Below are 19,668 nucleotides of genomic sequence, written 5' to 3' on the forward strand. Positions count from 1 at the left end.
TGCCTTCCACTAGTCTAATGCTAAGACATACAACAAAATGCCACAAGCTAACATATATCATTGTTAGTTGCGGTGTTATAACACTTTAAGCAATATGGGAGCCCAAACAGACAATATAACAATGCCCACAGGTATATACTGTATTCTGATATTCTTTTTCTCTCAGATTTATTGATTAATAGTTCAACAGTTTACTGAGTCACAGTAGTTGAGAAACTATTTGTTTTTGTTTGCATGAATGTATAATACTGTCCCCTGGTGGTAGTCATGCACATCAGAAGAAGACACAATGAATAATCATGATGCAGTTTTTTTCTTATATTGAATTATGCCATTAGTATGTTTTCAAAAAGTACATAATCATGAACAATATTATGCACTATTGATGTATTGACATTAGTAAAAACTTCTTTTTTTAAAGGGGGGGGGGGGCTGCAACTTACTCATAATATTTCCATCATTTCAATGAGGAAAGATGATTTTAGATACAAGTGTTTTTAGTTATAACTTATAAGCATGGTCACCGGACAAATTTAAGTCATATCTAAGACATCACTACGTGTTCTTCCATTGTGTTTTCACTCTCAAATGAACATTAAATAGAAAAGTAAAAAACTAAAACTAAATCACACACACAAAAAACACCTAGACCTACTATGTTACTGCATTTTAATGTTGATCATCAAGCGTCTTCTTGAATTTGTTTAAGTACTTAATTGGTGTAAAACGTTTTACAACCACTATCCTAAATGAAAGGTGGCCACCAGTCACCTGGGTCTTACATTCAGAACTAAATTGGAACTTTTAGCATATTTGGTTATTAACCAGATATTAAATAACCAGTGATTAATTTAAACAGGTTAACGGACGTCACCAGTGGCATGCAGTACAGTATACTTCAATCACAGAGCAAGTTAAAAATGCGTTAAATTTAGTTAGACACCATTTAAAACACAGTATTTGATTTAGTGCGTAATGGATGGATGGATAACTATTTCTCTGATATGAAAAAGGGAAGTAAACAGACGAGATAATGTGACTTTAACTCGCCTCCTACTTGACGTAGAAATATTACGTCATGCACTAGAAGAGCCAATCAGAAAGCGAGACGCTCTGGCCGGAGCAACACTCTGAAGGCTCGTGCAGCTGGCTCTCATTTCGTTGTGTGTCGCGTGTGTGTGAATGTGTGCGTGTGTGAATGCGAACAAGTTGATATTTTGCTATTTTTCTGAACCCATTCCAAATTAGCAGTGGAGTATAGTCGGGTCGCCGGTGAGCTGTCAGTGCCACCCGGCGAGAAGAGAAACACTCCAAAAATCAACGCCGATTTCAATGAACTCGAAAATAACAAGTTTGCTACCTACGCACATCCGTTGAATAGAAGCCACGACTACGCAGTTGAACCATTTTGGGTTTTAATTTTGTTTTGGTGTTCTCTTTGCAGTCGGTTGTCTGCAGCAGCTGTCGGTGTTTTTTTTTTGGGGGGGGGGGGGGCTGTCAGTTGTAAAGAGTCGTGCCTTACTGTATATGAGCAAAGTCGTTCCTGTTAGCTAATGAAGTTGTATCCGACATCTAGGAGCCAGCAATTAAAACGCATTTGTAAGGGGATAAGCCATAAGCTAGTCAAGTCAACATGCTAAAGACCCTGACCAAGAAGCTAAGGAGACACTCACTCAATGAGATGCACCCTTTCCAACTGAAGGTAAGTTTTCGCAAGTTCAATTCATTGCACAGTCCTGAAAGTAGCTGTGAATGTTAGTCATCATTTTTCATCATTCTTTGCAATCCTATTTTATATGGAATTTACTGGTCATGGTCAGTGGGTCTTTGCCAGATGTCTACAAGGTCCACTTTGCAACACAAACATACCAGTAAACGTGCAATGTCATTGACCCATCATACAGTTTTTCCCCTTTTAGAAGCTATCAATTGATGTGCCATGACAATGTTGAGTCTATAGTTATTAGTAACAGGTTTAGTGGGCCAGAGAAGGTAGTCAAATCATCCCAAATTGGAATTCTTCCTGCTAAAATATGTATTGTATGTGACTAGTAGTGTGCTTGCGGGTCAATGAGAAAGACAAATAAACATTTCAGTAAAATGTTATTGTTGTGAGCTATAATTGTTCCAACATCTACAGTCTTCACCCTTCAATTTTCCGCAACAAAACCCGTGGAAGTGCTCCTCAATTGTTGCAGGCTGTATAATGGCTCTTTTTGGTGTGTAGAAGGCTGCCTTGTATCCTGCATGGGTCACTAACTTGCCCTGTTCACTCCACTATTGTGCGTAGACCAACTATACAGTCACATGGCAGCCATTTTGTGCCAAAGGGCTCCTGTTCAAAGGCCTGGCTGAGGATCCAGAGCAAAGTGTGCCATCTCTATTGTCGTGTCATGTTTGTGTTTGTTGCTCTGTTGGGATGTAAGCGTTCTTCCTGGCCAATCGTGTGTCTGCACTCCATCAACTTCTCTGCAGTGTTTCGGCTTTTGTAACCACCACAGAGTGATTTCACCATCGTTTTGCAAATAGCACATGTTGTAATAGACTAGATATTTTATGTTGCACTTATAATTTGGAGGACCTAATGGTATTATTTGCAGAAATTAACCAATTCACGCAGATAATAATGCGTCGTTGGCCTGTGATGTTTATTTGTTTATTGACTTAAAATTCAAAGTTTCTTTTTGTTAAATATGACATTTTTATTGACAATTGATAATATAATTTGTTGTTACAGCAAGTTTTGGTGTATGCCTTTTGTTAGCAATCAAACATAGGGCCGTGGGTAATCTGTTGAAAGATGTACGGTTTATATAAACAAATAGCCCACTGCAGTTGGGAAGGCTGTTGCAAAACAACAGCATTGATAATATTACAGTTAAATATTTTTACCTGATTCCCATTTGAAAAAAGGCTACGCCGGTGTTTGTCTTCTTAGTTGCTGTTCACTAAATTGAGGCAGCTCAAAATGGTGTCACTTTGGGCCTAAAACATACACATTTGAAGTGTCTCAAAGTACATTTTTGATAATAGTGCAGTCACCCTTTGCATATAAATACTGCAAACTTTTCAAATGTAATAACAAAAGTTTCGTAGGGCTTCATAGTAGCTATTTCAGAATCTTGAAAAAAACATTCACCTAACGTCAATATTCAATTCAGCATCTCATAAGCCTAAAGTTCACAGAGTTAAAGTTCTTGACAATATCTATGGTGAAAATCCCCAGGAAAACCAATTTTGGAGAAAAAAAAAAGGGAGAAACCTTGAGGAGGGACCGCAGATGGCGGGATCCCCCTTACAGGATGATGACCAGGCTGCACTAGATGCCAGCATTGTGGGCAACAATGATCACATACACCAAATGAAATTATAAACAGTATAAACAGCATACGTTCAGTGCAAGCAAATCCTTTAAATTAGCGGTTTTCAATGGATGCCATCCAGGGACCCGCATTTTCCAATTGTTGCAAAGTCGTGACCCACTTTCATCGATGTTAAGAACAACAAAGAACATTTTTTGTTTAAAAATAGCCTCTAGAAACACATGTAGAGTACATTATATTTTGAAATCAAATGAGTTTGATGTGCCGCCACATTGCTGGCTATAACACTAGCCATACACTTAGCTGTACTGTACAGTGGATCCTGTTTATGAACAATTTGAGTTAGGTACAACATTTTCATGGAAACATTGCCTCAATAAATGTACTGTTTTTGGTATACGACCAGTCTGGGCATGGACTAGCAGATGTATGTCTCGTGCTGCGTAACCATCATTGGTAACGTGCTCAAGCATCAAAAGTGAAAAGTTGTACTGTTGCATATGTAGGCGGAAGTTCCGCCTCAGCGTTGTGGGTCATCCGATCACAAATGGTTGATGGATCATTTTATTTTCGTCAGTATGTATGTTATTGAAGTTTAGCGTCAAACAGCTAATGTCATGTCAAAATAGCCGTCAATACATGTTGTCGCGAGGCGGAAATTCCACCTAAGCATAAGAGTTTTAGAAAATGGATGGATAGTATATAAGTCACCCAATCTCAGATGCCAAAAGCAGCCACAACTCCAAAGAAGCACCACTTTATGTAAATCGAAAGCACTCACTGGTGATCGATCAAAAAATATTATTTGAGCAAAAGAGGTGTGTTGTGAATTAATCTTTTCAATGACATAGTGTTACAGACAAGACAAGACAAGTTTTCCTGGATCGTATTCGGTATAACAAAATCAACCAATGAGTTAGAAAAGAAACAGACGTAAAAATAAACAAACTTGAATCAATGTCAATGTTACGATGGAAGAATCATTTTTCAATGTAGGAGCTACGTATAGTCATCCTCCCTTTTCCCTCTTTAATGACCAATAAATAGTTATCAATGTTTTTTAAGATGTGTTTTTTTCTTTTAAAATGCTGTATTTTCACCTATATCTCTATTCATTTATTTTTTAAACACACACTAAAAAGTAGTAAGCATGGCTTAGTTTTGGATCTGGAATGGATTAATTGCATTTCCATTCAATTCAATGGGAAATATTTATGAACGTTTCAAGTTACAAACATGCTCATAGAAACAATTAAGTCCAGAACTTGCGGTTCCACTGTGTTTGTTTATGGAGTAAACTACTGGCCATACTGTATTGGAAAAATCCAAAGTAAAATAAATGTCTTTCTTTCTTTTTTTCTTTTTTCTTTCTTTCTTTCTTTCTTTCTTTCTTTCTTTCTTTCTTTCTTTCTTTCTTTCTTACTAGCTGTCCGCATCCCAACCATTAAGGGTCAGCGATCCACTTTTCATTCCAACCCAGCAGCTAAGAACCACTGCTTAAAACAATATGAAGCACACCTGTGGAAGTGGTCTTAGAGTTAGTTTTGTTAAAATAAATAAATACAATTATCACCAACTTTTAGCGTGGCATGCATATTTAAAAAGTTTTTGCAGGTTAGTAGGAAGGAGAATCTAATTTGTGTAATTTGTCCCCTCTTTGTTGTGTCGATTGCACATAATATTTTGCAGCATTTAGAGATTGAGCGGGACAAAAATAACGCTGCAGATTTCGACTTTTAGTCCGTACTAGGGGTCAAGCCCTGAAAATAGTGGATTATCTATAATGCAAGTGGAAGATTTTGTCAAACCTCTCAGTGACTCTTAAACTTTACAACCCTAGTTCAAAACATTTGTTCCCCCCATTTTGGTTAGGGGTGTATAATTCTAAGCAGAGAAATCCCACATAATATGAATTCATACACAACAAAACAAGTCCCATTTTTAAATGCCATCATAAACATACATGATATATGGTTACAAATAAGTACGTTCAGTGTAGTTTATTTTCAGGTTTGTAGGAGGCGAAACATGCAATTCCATGTGCAGATTCACATTCGGCCATTCAAATCATAGATAACAACATGCCTGCTGTAAATGTGTACCAGTATGTGAAGTCATACTGTGCTAAATATTGAGATGCAGAACCAGTAACCTAACCAGTGTCCTCCTTATGGTCCCTAATTTAACAATCATATTGTGAAGGTTTGATTACGGTTGAAGATCAGATATGCGTTTTTCCATGAGAGATATTATAGTTTAAAGTCAACTACAGCAGTCATGGATATCTCGAGGTCGCTTAGGTCGCGTTACTGAACTATTCCCAGGAGCTTAGCCTAATCATGACTAATTGTACTACGCTGTGGGTAAGACTCACAAGAGTGTGTGGGAAAGACAATCACCCATCTTTGACCCTGCGTTAGTGCGCTTTCATGAGAGGGGAGTGTTCATGTCAGTGTGGCAGAGCAAAGCTGATGTGCGTTGGTGTGTGCGTGCGCGCACACGCGTGTGCACACTGTGACATTGCCATTGATCCAGCTTAGCAAGCTGCTCAATGATGCAGGGGACTGACAAGGATTTCATTCAGCTCTTCTTGACACACACTTTGTCTGTCCTAGCATGCATGCACAAAATCAGTTTATTATAAACTATTATTTGCATGTATGGCGCAGTTCTGAAATCCTTTGCCCATAATAGACACTGATCTAATTGGATTTAAAATGGGAAAAAAATGTATTGCTAAAAATATCATTGTCACTTTTTAAACATATTAAGTATAAAAAAATCTATAAAAAAAAAAAGTTAAAAACACACCTTGCTTTCTAACGTGTACTGTTTGTGTATATATTCTAAAAAAAATTTTTTTGTACATGTGCACCAAGTTTGCTTTACAAAACTTTACCCTTAACCCTCCCAACCCTGACCATTTATAGTCAAGACTGTAAGTATTGCATCTAATCTAATTGTGATCTGTCAATTAAGATTCTCAGTTATGCTAGATTATTGTAGTCCTTAAACAAATTTGAAGACAAATCCCAACTGGCACGGTATCTCTTTCTGGCAATAATTGCTAACTTAAAGGACAAAGATGTAAGATGTAAAATAGATCAAATTTATAAGTCAGTGGATGGTTGAGTACATTAAGGACAAACATTGATAAAGCCCCAAGATTTCGTAGTCGGTCAGCTCAGCTGGTAATTAAACTATTATGCATGATGTAATAAAATGTTACACACAAAACAGTTTAGCCTGCCAGTAAGGTTCAGAGTCTTCCAGTTGTGAAGTATGTGGCACTGTTATTGTATCATAAATGTCAAACAATAACACGTTGGTACATGCATTTACATGTAGACTACAACCTGAATACACAAATGTTTATTTATTCCATCATGTGATGCTGAGTTACGTTTCACAGTGTGTTGTTGAATAGCTCCTAGCTTGTGCAATCATACTGTAGAGTTCACACGGAATTGGACTTAGAGGCTCCATTCTCCCTTTTCCTCTTATTAAGCCATTCAGAAAGAAAAGGAGGTGTGTGTGCGCGCATGTGCGAAGGGTGTGTTCTGTATGCTGGTGTGTATGTATGTGTGTAAGCATACGCACACACGCGCGCAGATGGCAGCTGCTAAGCGAGGCCTCAAAGTGGTAATTACTGATTGTGAGGCGCATTACTTAACTGTGAGCGTTGCAGTCTGCAGGGTATCTGCATTGTTGCTGCTGGTGTTGATGTCCTTGTCTGCTTGGACGGGCTTTGGGTTTAGATTCGAGCCTTGTCCAAACTCACAAAAGACAACTATGTGATTCAGCTGAAGATGACCTTGTACGGATTGGTCCAGTTTAACTACTATACCAGTGGTCCTAAACCTTTTTGGTGGTACTGAATCCCATTAGTTTCATATGCGCATTCACACAACCTTTCTCTCCCATCACTCAACTCAACTTATATATTTATAGAGCACTTTAAAACCTCCACTGTTTTCTAAAGATAGAACCCAAGACAGCAGAAGGTACAATGAAAACCGTCAAATCCCCAGAATTGAACCCTGTGGAACACCATACGTTTTGTTATGTAGCCTGCAACTCAAGACATTTCAGTTATTTGGTGTCTCAATCTGAATACTATGGAGGACCAAAAATAAATAAAAGTAAAAATAAAAACGGATATAAAAATATAATTCAAAAATGAAACACAAAAAATAAATCTAAATTTAAATAAAAACTATCTATCTATCTATCTATCTATCGATCTATACAGATAGATAGATAGACAGACAGACAGAATAAATAAAAGTAAACAAAAAACCTCAAAAAATAAAATAAATATAAAAATAAATGTAGAAATAAATAAAATGTTAACATGTAAATATAATTGAATATCACTCAATAAATAAAAAGGCTCTGCTCTTATATTTATTTCATGATTTATTTATTTATTTCATGATACAGATGCTGTCAGCATGAAATCCGACACACTTAGGACCACCCCCTCATTTTAATGACATTTCATGATGCATTTCATGCTGACAGCATCTGCACCATGTGATAAATAAATATGAGAGCAGCAGGACGTTTTTATTTATTGATTTATATTTAATTCTATTTATATATACATTTTTGTATTTATTTCCACATTTTTATTTTTGAATCTTGTTTTTGTATTTATTTGGACTTTTATTTATTTATGAATATACATATTTTTGTTGTTTTTATTTCCATTCATATTTATTTTTTGTATTAAATTTTAAATTATGCTTTTATATCTGTTTTTGTTTTCACTTTTATTTTTTGTTTTTTATTTTGGCATTTTAGTCCTCCATAGAATACATTACAGTAGATAAGAGACAAAGAAGAAATCAGAGGAAGTAATGCAAGTAGGAAAAAAGATGCCATGTTACATCTGCGTGTTAACAACAAAATAAAGTGTGTAAAAAGATACTTTCTACTTAATATGTGGCTTTGCTCATCCTTATGTTAATCATGTGCAAGGTTTTGAGCTGTTGTCATTGATTGTCTGATGCACTGCATCTGAATTCTGACAAGGCCAAGGCTGCTAACTTAGATACTGTACCCTTTGTGTCCCCCAGTTTTCTTACCATGGTGGTGGTGAGGGTGGTGAGAGTGACGACTCGGAGGGAGAGAACCAGGAGCTTGCACAAATTGATAGAGGTATGCGCCATAGCCAAGCAGATGTTGTTTATTTTTAATGTGCTGGGCTATTTTCATTGTTGTTGATTAATTTTTACGTATTTTTTTTAATATGTAATTTTGATTTGAACTTTTCCCCCAGAGAGACGGAGAAACTGTGCCCTCACCCCCTTGGCCACAAGCCAGCAGCACAACCAGGGCACCCTCTCGCCAGCTCGTTTACGACGTCTCCGCCTGCTTCTCGACGCCAATTTGGATCGCCACTCTTCCGAGGAAGAGCTGGAGCGAATCAGCTACGGCGACAACAGGAAGTGGATGTCTGCGCTTCCGCAGCGCCACGGTGATCACCACAGCAGCGCGTCCAGCGACGAGGAGGTGCGGGACCTATGTGGCTGCGGTTCACCCACTGCCACCGCCAGGCCACTGGTGGAGCCCGATGCTTGCTTGGCCGCCTCCTCAAGCCCTGTGCTCTTCAGCTCCAGCCCACCGTGCAGCATCAAGCCACCCCCCATGCGCTTTCAGCTCCAAGTGGTCCAGCCGATCACTCGGCCCATCATCTTGACCCACTTTGACCAGTCAGCACCTTATAGAAAGTATCGGCATGGTTACAGTGGAGAGTTGGGGAGGCCCAGTCTTGATTTAGAGAAAATGCAACAGGTTCGTAGTAATCTTTATTTTTCTTGTGTGTCAATTACTAAAAATCAAATCAGCCTCTGATTCAAAGGTTAAGCTTTTTTTCCCCATTTATATTAATGTGTTACTGGGAGAAAAACATTAATACTCTTGCATTTGGGATAACATTTGTTTAATATGGTATACAACAGTGACGTGCAGTGAGCTCTAGGTTTGGGTAGGCCGGCAGTCGCAAATTGAGACGCACACACCAATTACAAATTTGTATGTCGGCAGGCGAGTGTACACCGTATCCTAGGGTGACCATATTTTCATTTCCAAAAAAAGAGGACACTCAGCCCGACCTCGAGATACTTGATACTCAGATACAAGATGCCATACATTCAAACTATTTTACCATATGCCTCATTTGTAGAAAAAACAACATTACTCTCTTTTGAAGTCTACATTTTTTGCTCCACAATCTTTAAAAAAAAAAAGTTTTTACTTCGAGCGGGGTTCGTACCCATCGCCTCCGGTGCGGCAGCTCAACATTTACCACTCAGCTAAAGTTCTGGGCCACCGTCACAGCCAATGCGCAGTCTGCCAGCCACGGTAAACGTTGCAGTGCACTCTGCTTGCAATTTGCCACACAACGAAAAACGGACAATTTCAAACCCTCCCAGAAAGAATGTAATGAAGTAGATATCTCCCTCTAAAACAGCCTCACAAAATCAAGCTAGCAATAGCAATGCCAAACATCATGTAAAGTGAAACAGCCAGTTAATCAAAGCACATCCACAAAGTCCTTTTGTACCATTCTTTGTGAAAAGTACGAATAATTCTCTGTCCCTTACTTTGCTGAAGATCCGGTAGCTAAGGCGTTGGTCTCCCATCCTTCAAAAGCTGACGTTTTTCCCTCAAAAGAAAATAGAAAATAGTTTTATATTCTCCAGAGTGGCTGTGCACTAAGTGTGTTTTGAATTCACGAATGTGTGAACGTACGTTTGCTTAGGAATAATACAGCGACGTAAAAAGGCTGAGTAGCGATCGGCCTATTTGCGTAAAGGTCTTTTCTACTGGGAAACTGACGACGCATGCGCGGACACACATCGCTACGCGGACAGGGCTGGGAAAAGCACAGTAGTGGTTTGCCTTCAGGAGGATAATTTTTGCAGCATTTTTGCCTGCAGGCCAGACAAAGTAATAAAGAGTCATTTTTAATTGAGGTATGAAAATCACCAAATGTTGTCACTTTTAAACCTATAGGTAGTGTAGGCTTTCTGAAATGAAAGAAATAATTAAAATAAATTGAAAAAGCCAAACGGTTTCAACTTTCATTTTAGCCTGGGGCAGACAGTGCCTACCTTGCCTATCCTGACCGCACGTCACTGGTATACAATATGCAGTACATCAAATTTAAAAAAGAAGCAATGATAGAATTTTTTTAAGAAAGACGTATATATACCAACTAACCAAGATAGCATTTTTCCTTAATATTGCATGAAATTAAGGGCAATTTTCTATTCTTCTAATTTCTACTTCCTGATTGTATAACGGCCACAAGAGGTTCTACTGAAAATGACAGAGTTGCTCAGGCTCAGGTAAAAAAAGGCTCAGGCTCACCTGAGCCGTGATTGCTCGTTACCTGAGCCCCTGAGCAACTGTGATGTCTTTTTAACCCCTTCGGACCCGCAGATGATTGCAGTGGACATGACATATTTGCGTGCCTAAACCTATAAAACTCATAATTTGGATGATGTCAACACTTCTGGTTCATGATTGGATCCTAGCTAACCAATCACAATCACAAGTTGATTTGCATGATGTTAAAGTTAAAAATGTTACATAGAAGCTTCGTAAGCTGACAACACGTTGTCGTCTACTGTAACAAATAAAAACATGAGATAACCCCCCCCAAAATTTCCTATGTTGTTGTGGGAAATAGTCAAAATCAGCAAAAAATTAATGCCCCCTGACATTGATAAAAAGGGGTGGATTTTGCTACTTCACTCTTATTCCACAAACGCAATATTAATCAGATAACTGTGTTTAGACTAGTGGGGCATATACTACTGTACATATTATTGTAAAGAAAATGTTGGGTTGACTTTCCCTTCAACTACAGCTACATTATATAAGTCAGTGTGTTTTGTTCATGTTGTGGAGTCTTGCAGTTGTACATGTACCTAAAAAATGCAAATAGGCAACACAAAAATGTCCCTTTCGTCCACACAGTGACCCTCGACATACACATGGCAACACAAATGTGCACATTCGCACAAGAAAACAAAGTCGTCCTTTTCCGGCCGGCCGCCACCACGGTGGTCTGGCTGGAGAGGGATGAAGGAGAGGCAGGCAGGGACGGCAGATGTCCATCCTTGTTTCTCACAAAGGCTGGCAAGCAAGAGAGGATTAAATACACAACAAAAAAACAGCATCTACTAATGAGTCATGGGAAGCTGCTTCACTAATCATGACAATCCAGTCAAAATGTTTGGCCCGCATCATTGAATGGTGGCTACGCGTGTTTGCAAAGAGAGGACGGCAGGTTTTAGGGTTCCATATGTCCATGAGGTTTTTTAGAGGGAAAGAGCAGATGATGAGGCAGTGTGCTGCGAGGCGAGGGGTCGAAAGAGGGGGGGAAAAGGGAAGTGTGTGTGTCATGCTGGGTTATGCGTCTATCATCCTGGCTGTCTCTTTGTGTCTCCATGTGTCCATCCTCATGTCTATGAGTTTGTTGTTTGGCTTTGTGTCTGTTTGTGCGAGTGTGTGTGCACACTCAGTCAAGTGGAATGGGAGGTGCTGCAGGGAATACAATAGGGGGCCTACAGAGGTAGCGCACAGACAGAACCCCAGTCGCCCGTTAACCCTTTAGCTGGACAACTTCCAGAAACTCTTAGTACCATGAATATTGACTTTTTTGTTTTTGTTTTGGTAGAGCAGCCGCTTGATGTACATTTTGTGCTTCTTTGGCAAAAGTTGTTCAAGATCAGTGGAATCAGCACAATTCATGATTTTGTGATTCCATTGTACTTGGTATCAAATATTTTTTGCAGACTGGCGTTGACTTCATTTTGTCAGCTCGTATAGTTATTTTTTTTTCTTCAGCTTAATATTTCCAAACATCAGGGCTGTCAAAGGCATCTGTTCTCTTTCTTTAGCAGATCCATAACTTCTGCAAGAGTTTAAGAGGTCATCAGTTTTTTTCTTAATTGATTTTGAGGATCTTTGCATGCTAATCCCTGTGCAAATATACTGTAGTAACAGTGCTAGCTTCCTTCACCTGATTTCCATAAAACAACTGGTGATTTTTGTTAGATTGTTGTAGCAGGAATAGAAGTAAATATATATTTTTCAAACAAGATATTAATAATTTTAACATTTTAAGTAAAAATAATAATAAAAAGATTTACATTATAAGAAATTCTGCATTTATACAGATGAAATTGATGCAAACATTTGGAGTCCCGCATCCATTCTATCCTGAGCTTCCTTCTGCCGTTAGAAGCTACCCCTTGAACTGGAGACAATTTGATGATTGTGTGGTCCCTCCTTCCCTGCTGTTTTTTTTTTTTTTTAGAATAGCGGAGTTGTGTGGATATGGAGGGGAGTGGGAGACAGGATATTGCATAAGTTTCATTGACTGACTGTTTAGTTTAGTGAGTCAGCTGGATTTGCCTCACTTCCTTGATCCTACGGAATCTGTGTTAATTGACTGCCACTGTCACGTCAGATGTTCCTCCTGTAACAATTTTTTTTTACTTCAGGGAATGTCTTTAAAATGACTTTTAGTAAATTTGACAAAGCAATGGTCGTCAAAAGCATCTTGCAGCAACCAGATTGGGTTTAATATACACAACAAGTGTGTACACAGCTACGAGAATGAAAAATACACCTCATGCTTTTTTACATTTTTCATCGAGTTTCTTATCCTACACAGAAAATGCTGCTGAAGAAGAACTGCGGAGGAAAAACACGGACCATAAAGATTCGGGTGAGTTTTGCTCTTAATATTCTTGTAACAATAGCCGGGGTAAATGTGAACAATTACCAGCATATGCAATATTTTTGCAAATACTTTGTGCTGAACCATATGGAGCAGTCCAAGTTTGAACGGTCCAGCCTGTCTTGTCGCCAGCACCTTGATGTCAATCCAACTACATAGTGGGACAGCATCTGGCAGCAGTGTTTGTTCTCATGCCCTGCTAACAGCATCCATGCTTGTGATATCTGATGGGTTGCTTAGGAAAATAATAATTTGTGTAGCGCCTTTAAAAACACATTTACAAAATACAGTATTACAAGTTTTTCTTTAAAGGCACAATCACGAGCATAACAGATATAGAGTATAAATACCAGCTGTCATCTGTCATAGAAAAACCTATTAAGGAACCCACTAACAGACCCAACTTGGACCAGAAAGGCTGGTTGTTGGACGTTATTCATAAATAGACATGTTGAAATACAAATGCATTTAAATAAATAAATGAATTAGTTAAAATGGTTTTTGATTGCTTAACAATAAAACATGAACATACAATTTTTAAATACAAAAGACCAGGTACCTTTAACTGTAACACTTAAGCACTCCCAGAAGACTTTGCGGCAGGGAAGTTGTAATCAAGTGGGCGGAGCTCACTTTGATTGGCTCTGACCTCCATTTAAATGAGACAGTGTTAAAAATACACTTCGGGGTTGAAATAAACTCTGTAACATTTATCAAGTTTTGACGCTCCAATTTTTTTGCTGTAAATGTTGTATAACAGTCTTGGATTTCCCAAAACACAAAATGTAGGACTTTGGACTGAAAATAAACATATATATTGCATTATTTGTCAAGTTTTGAGAAAGAAAGACCAACCTGAAAATGTTATAAATCCCCAATAATATAGTAAGGTATTACATTATCAGTAAAAATCGTATTACATTATCAGTCGAGATTTTTATTTATTTATTACATGATTAGCAGAGGTGACAAATCCAGGTCCAGCTAGCACAAGGGGCTAAAGCCAAACTATGGCTTTATTACATTTTTATTTATTTAAGTGCACATTTTATTACATATTCAGACATGACATTTTCCGGGAATTACATTATAGGGTACTACGGGGGGATCACAATAAAAAAAAAGTGAGAAAATAATACCAATCAAAATGTTTTGGTCTTTGATGCAATGTTCAACCACCCACGTTTAAGTTTGGTGAAATGTCTTTGTAAACACAAAGGCTGTTGACGACTCTTCTTCCAAACATCCCCTATTAATCATGCACCTTCTGCAAGCTCTATAACTGTGTTGGGTTTTAGATAGTAGTGCATAAGGGAAGCATGCTGGAGAAGCCGAGTCGACTGGTACTTGGCACAGAACGGGCGATTCCAGAAGGATGCACAGTGTGGTGAGAACAGTGACGTCATCGTCACCTTGTGTGGGATAGTGTCAATGGAAGCTCATCACACACTTGTTTATGTAGAGTCGCACATGCACCAACTGTAACAGCATCGCCAGCATAGAAGAGTCACAATCTGCATCAAAATCAATCTTCAGGCCGAACAGGAGAGTGGTGATGATACATGCAGCTGAGGAGGAAGGAGAGGACGCTTTTGCCGTTCCCCCGTGTGTGATTACAAGGGATGAAGTCATTTTCCATTTATAGTCTGGCCGGCTGCTATCTGTTTTAGCTGCGCCATTACACAGAGCTATTGCTCATTATTCTCCTCGCTTTTCACTAGTGGAGTTGGAAGTGTTGTTGTCCCTGTCGGTGACGTCTGTGGGCACACGCTCATAGATTTTCTTGAAGGAAGAACACAGACATTTGGCTGCGTGAGCCATTTGGAGGCGTATGTGAATTCTTTATACCGTTTATGCTCTTCCTCTATAACTTCCTTTTTCAGTTTACTGGCCCGAATCCAAAAGAGATATCGGATCTGGAAGGGGCCCCCCAGCTTCAAGCATGCATGGGTGCCGTTTCGGGTTTGAGGAGGATGAGGGTGACAGCGTGTATTTTAAAGCACATGTGTGGGGAGGGTGGAGGCCTGTTACATGGAGACCAGAGGAAAACTACAGTGGCTACTGCTGAGGCCTCCTTGTCCCCATGGAGGTGAAGAGGGAAGTGGAAGTAAAGAGGAGATTAGGTGATGAGCGCTTCTCAGGCAAGAGCGCTGGCGTCCGGTTTCAGGCACCATAGAAAAATGTTGTGTCGGATGATGTTGGATGTGGGAAAGTATGTTTGGCAGTTGCTTATCACGTGATGTATTTTGAGACTTGGTGGCACAGTCAGCTGACTTTAGGCAAGTGGTACTTGGCACAGAGCGTTCAGCCAATCGTAGGGTACATAAAAAAACATCAATCAATTAACCTACTGGTATGTTTTTGGAATATGAGAGGAAGCCGTATAACACGTGCAATAGTACTGGGGGGTCTATTTCACAAAGCAGGTTTAGTGAGAAATCTGAGTCAAGAAAGCCTGAAATGTGGCAAACTGCATTTTCCGTTTCAGAAAGGGAGGTAAATGAAACCAGAGAAAAAGGGGTAACTCTCGCCTGTTTCATAAAAAGAGGTCATTTAAGCTCTCGGTCAGTTACCGTAGTAACATGCTCCATGAACCAAACCTGGTCGGTTGCAGGTTTTTCACAATGAACCTCGAGGTTTTCTCTGTCCCCGCCTCCTTTCAGCCACACACGGCATTCATTTCCTCATTCATAAAGTCTGCTGCAGCGAGTTTTTGCGTAAGTACGCTTATAATCTATAGCGTAAAGTCCACTTTTGACACGAACGTGGCATGTCCTTTGTCAACGACCCTCTTGATGAAGGTGCCGCATTATTGCGCATGGAATTAAATATTCGTCGTGAGATTATCAGACTGCGCATAGATATGCTGGCATTTATAGACAGTTATCTTTTTGAGCGGTACCGTTTCACATCACAGTCCATCATCTACATAAATCCGTCCTTACATTTGCAACACTACCAGCCGTAGTCATGCACTCACATCACAGCATATATTGTGTTGCGCTCCGTTTTTTTCTTATAACGGTTTGAATAATGTTTTTATATTTCATCTTAAATCAAGTGCGCCTCTTCCCCGCAGGATTGCACCTAAATGAAATGAATTAATGAGCTACCATTCAACAGGTAATATTATTGTGATTGCAAAGGACTACATTTAAATTTACGCATTGACCCGACCCGAGCAGCAACATTATCCCACGCCGCCTTCCTCTACGGGGAGCCACTGCGGTGTTGCACTTTTTTTCTAAAGACATGTTCAAATTTGCCATATGATCGCATTAAGATTTTTAGTTGAGAGGGGTAAAAAACAAACAAACGCGGAAGCAAAGGGCAGCACCGCGCAATGTCACAGTAGTCCGTCTGTTCATCCAATTAACTCATTCACTCGCAGCCATTTTCACTGAAGCAACCCCCTTCGCTCCTAGCTGTTTTACTGGATTTTGACTGATTTTGCAAGGCCCACAGAATATTGTGTTCTATTGCTATAAAAACATGGAACCTACCAAAAGAAAGATTAGAGTCTAGTTGTATCTGTTTTCGTTTTGCAGCAATTCGCATTAGAATGTAGCTAAGTTTCATCATTATTCACAAATCTGTTTAAAACAGTGGGAGAAAGAGCTTTTTGCAACATGGATTGATCTCCTATACTGCCACCTGCTGGCCGTTTTTGTAATAACTACCATTGCTTCAAGCATTCTCTTCAGTTCAGAGGCTGCAACAAAGCCTCCTGTATGCTGTAGCATAAAATACATTAAAAAAAAACATATAAATACTTCTTTGGGAGCATGGTAATATTAAAAATAGAACGTAATTATACGTTTTTGAGAGCAAATTAGTTAAGTGCAAGCTAACGCGATAAGACACAAAATGGTGGCCCTTTTAACTCTGCATGACCCTAACCTTGTTGTTTGAGCGTGTCTGACATAGGGCTACTTTAGCAGTTTGTTTTGGCAGAATTCAGTCTTTCAAACAATAGTAGGATAAAAGTAGGATTCACTTTTTCTGGGCTATGTTTAACTAAAATGCCTAACAGAGTCGAGCTGCAGCCACAAGATGACCTTTTGTGTCTGGATAGATTTCTCATGAGCTCCATCCTCTCCTGCATCTGGAGGTTAACTTTGTCTGCAAGCTGAATTCTCGCCATATTTATGAGTTCATAAACCCCCGAAAACTCCTTTGAGCGATTCACATTATCAATCTGGCTCTTGCCAGGTTCACATGTTAAATGAAATTGATCACATTGGGAGTCCGTCTTGTTTCGAGGTCTTAATCTTTCTCAATCCAATTCTGACACAACCTCTGCTGCTTCTGGACAAAGTGTTGCTTTACTGCCAAATTCAACAAAGTCATTTCCTGTCGGGAGGAAAATGACGAGGGCTAATTTTAGACTGAGGGTTCGCAGAGCAAGTTCCTCCTCTTGGTGGCAATCAGTCTGAAAGTGGAAATTAATTTGTGTGTGAATACAAAAAATAGCCAGTGAGGTCACTACTACTAGTCATTCTCTTTGGCATTTTTACCTCCACTGTAAGCATCTAATTGTATTTCCCTGATTTGGCTTGGTCAGATGGGTTTCCAAGCATGCAGATTTGTTACAATGTGGGTAAATTAAAGCACTGTGTAGCTTTGGCCAGACTGCAGAATTCAGTGTGGCGCAAAGACAAAGTGATGAACTATTGATTAAACGCCCAGATCAATTCGTGAACGTGAACATAACTGAAAATGTTGTGTGAACATGACACAAGGCAATGCTGCAGTCTGTAGAAACGTCATATTCACTGCAGACAGGAAACTTGGTTAAATCATTGATTTGGTGTCTCAGAACTTTACACTCTAAAAAACAGGGTAAAATTCTGGATCAAAACGTTATGGGACAATTTGACTTAACTTTCAGTGTTGTTTTATACAAAATGACCTTCTTTTTTTTTTACCCAGATTTGGGTCAAATTGACCCAAGTAAAGGATCTGACCCAACTTTCTGGGTTGTTTTGTACAAAATTACTTTTTTTTTGCAAAACGACCTAGAAAGTTGTGTCAAATTACCTGACCGATCCTCTACTTGGGTCTATTTGACCCAACTTTGAGTCAGATCCTTTAGTTGGGTCAAAAAATTGGGTAATTTTGTATAAAACAACCCCGAAAGTTGGGTCAAAAAATTGGGTAATTTTGTATAAAACAACCCAGAAAGTTGGGTCAAAAATTGAGTAATTTTGTATAAAACAACCCAGAAAGTTGGGTCAAATTGACCCCTAAAGTGGATCGGTTCATTTTTGATCCATAATTGGGTACTTTTGACCCAACTGTTTTTAGAGTGTACAGAGAGTTTGCTTGTCTATCCAAACGGTGACTCTGGGATCTTTTTGATGTGCAGCATGAGCTAATGTACAGTGGCAATAAATCAAATATGCAAACACATTTCTCTTTCTCTTTCCTCAGACTTTGACCGGCAGTCGTCCTCCGCCCAGGTACACGTACGATCCCTCCATTTTCGCCTTCCGGTCTTTAAGCGCAGTGCCCCTATCCGAGGATCCCCCCTGCTCATGAAGAAACGACCCGCCTGCCGGTCGGTTAAGCCGATCCCTCCTTCTCTCAAAAGAATGACTGTTAGGAAACAGACATTTGTTTGCTGGTCCAACTATTGCACACTCAGGTATTCCCACCCTGTAACAATGTCACTTTGAATATTACTCTTCAAGTCCCATCAGCTTTTGGAGAATACCATGGCCTAACCGTAACATTTCTAAGGACATTTCAGGTTTTTGTATGTATGGCTGTCGCTTGGCTATTGAAAGAACGGACCACGGTTTCTTGAGCACAGGCGGTGTGACGTGACAAGTACGACCTGCATTTAGCTTTGGATTGGATCACTTTCAAGGGAAATAATGCATGTAAGACAATCAAATGGTTCCGAGGTTTCTTCCTTCGCTATGATATGTTGACATCTCATAAGGTTATTGGTAACTTCCTCCTGTAAACACGGTGAGGTGGGACAGCCGATATCCTAATGTCTAGATGCGAAACGTCACATTTGCCTACCTGGAAAACAACTTCTTTGGATGTGTTATTCTTTGAATATGCAGGTCATTATGAGCTATAACAACATGTATGACTGTAGTTTAATCTAGTTGACCTTTGATGTACATTTTTCAATGAATATGCCATTGTTAGTCTGGGTTAATGTACTTGTATCCTCTTTCCTTGCATGGATTCCACTGTTTTGCAGAAAGAGAGGTACGTGAGACTAAGGAGTAAGGAATAGTTTGCTGCACATTTGGCAAGTGTAATTGGTGCTGTGTATTGCATAGCCAACTTGTAGTGTGCCATTTTATTTTTCAATATTGTACCTCATTACTTTTTAGGTAGAAGAGGACCACTGCTATATGTTTCTTATTGCCTTGAAATAACATTCCTGTTGTGTTGAATGGAAGCTGAGGTAGGTCTCAGCTCATGACTCGAGCTGATCAATCGGTTAAAAACCAATGTCGCCACTGTAACTAAGATTTTGCTGAAATGAATGTAACATTGTGACAGGTTTGTCGTCCCTCGTTGCACAAAATGAATCAATAAATGTTCTGTGGCCTCTTG

At 39.3% G+C, this 19,668-nt stretch overlaps 1 protein-coding gene across 2 annotated transcripts; it reads left to right on the forward strand.

The window, feature by feature from the left end:
- Positions 1-1,120: 1,120 nt before the first annotated feature.
- Positions 1,121-19,668, forward strand: LOC147163173 (uncharacterized). 2 transcript variants are annotated; one of them, XM_086095035.1, is made up of 6 exons: positions 1,121-1,706; positions 2,141-2,238; positions 8,405-8,486; positions 8,608-9,122; positions 13,021-13,074; positions 18,520-19,668. In XM_086095035.1, exons 1-6 carry the CDS (start codon positions 1,634-1,636, stop codon positions 18,625-18,627), a joined length of 930 nt encoding a protein of 309 aa, XP_085951161.1. In that variant the 5' UTR covers positions 1,121-1,633; the 3' UTR covers positions 18,628-19,668. The 2 variants fall into 2 exon arrangements, with proteins under 2 accessions (XP_085951161.1, XP_085951160.1); XM_086095034.1 differs by lacking the exon at positions 2,141-2,238 and having other exon boundaries at positions 1,126-1,702.

Source organism: Leptonotus elevatus, chromosome 14 (genome assembly GCF_054856555.1).
Source record: "Leptonotus elevatus isolate MCC_2025b chromosome 14, RoL_Lele_1.0, whole genome shotgun sequence".
NCBI lineage: Eukaryota > Metazoa > Chordata > Actinopteri > Syngnathiformes > Syngnathidae > Leptonotus > Leptonotus elevatus.

Excerpts from the sequence above, each read along its gene's own strand:
- LOC147163173 (XM_086095035.1), top strand. The coding sequence starts at position 1,634 with ATGCTAAAGACCCTGACCAAGAAGCTAAGGAGACACTCACTCAATGAG. Across the intron at positions 2,239-8,404 it reads GGTGTGTAGAAGGCTGCCTT|TTTTCTTACCATGGTGGTGG; the intron begins GTATCCTGCATG and ends TGTGTCCCCCAG. Across the intron at positions 9,123-13,020 it reads ATTTAGAGAAAATGCAACAG|AAAATGCTGCTGAAGAAGAA; the intron begins GTTCGTAGTAAT and ends TATCCTACACAG.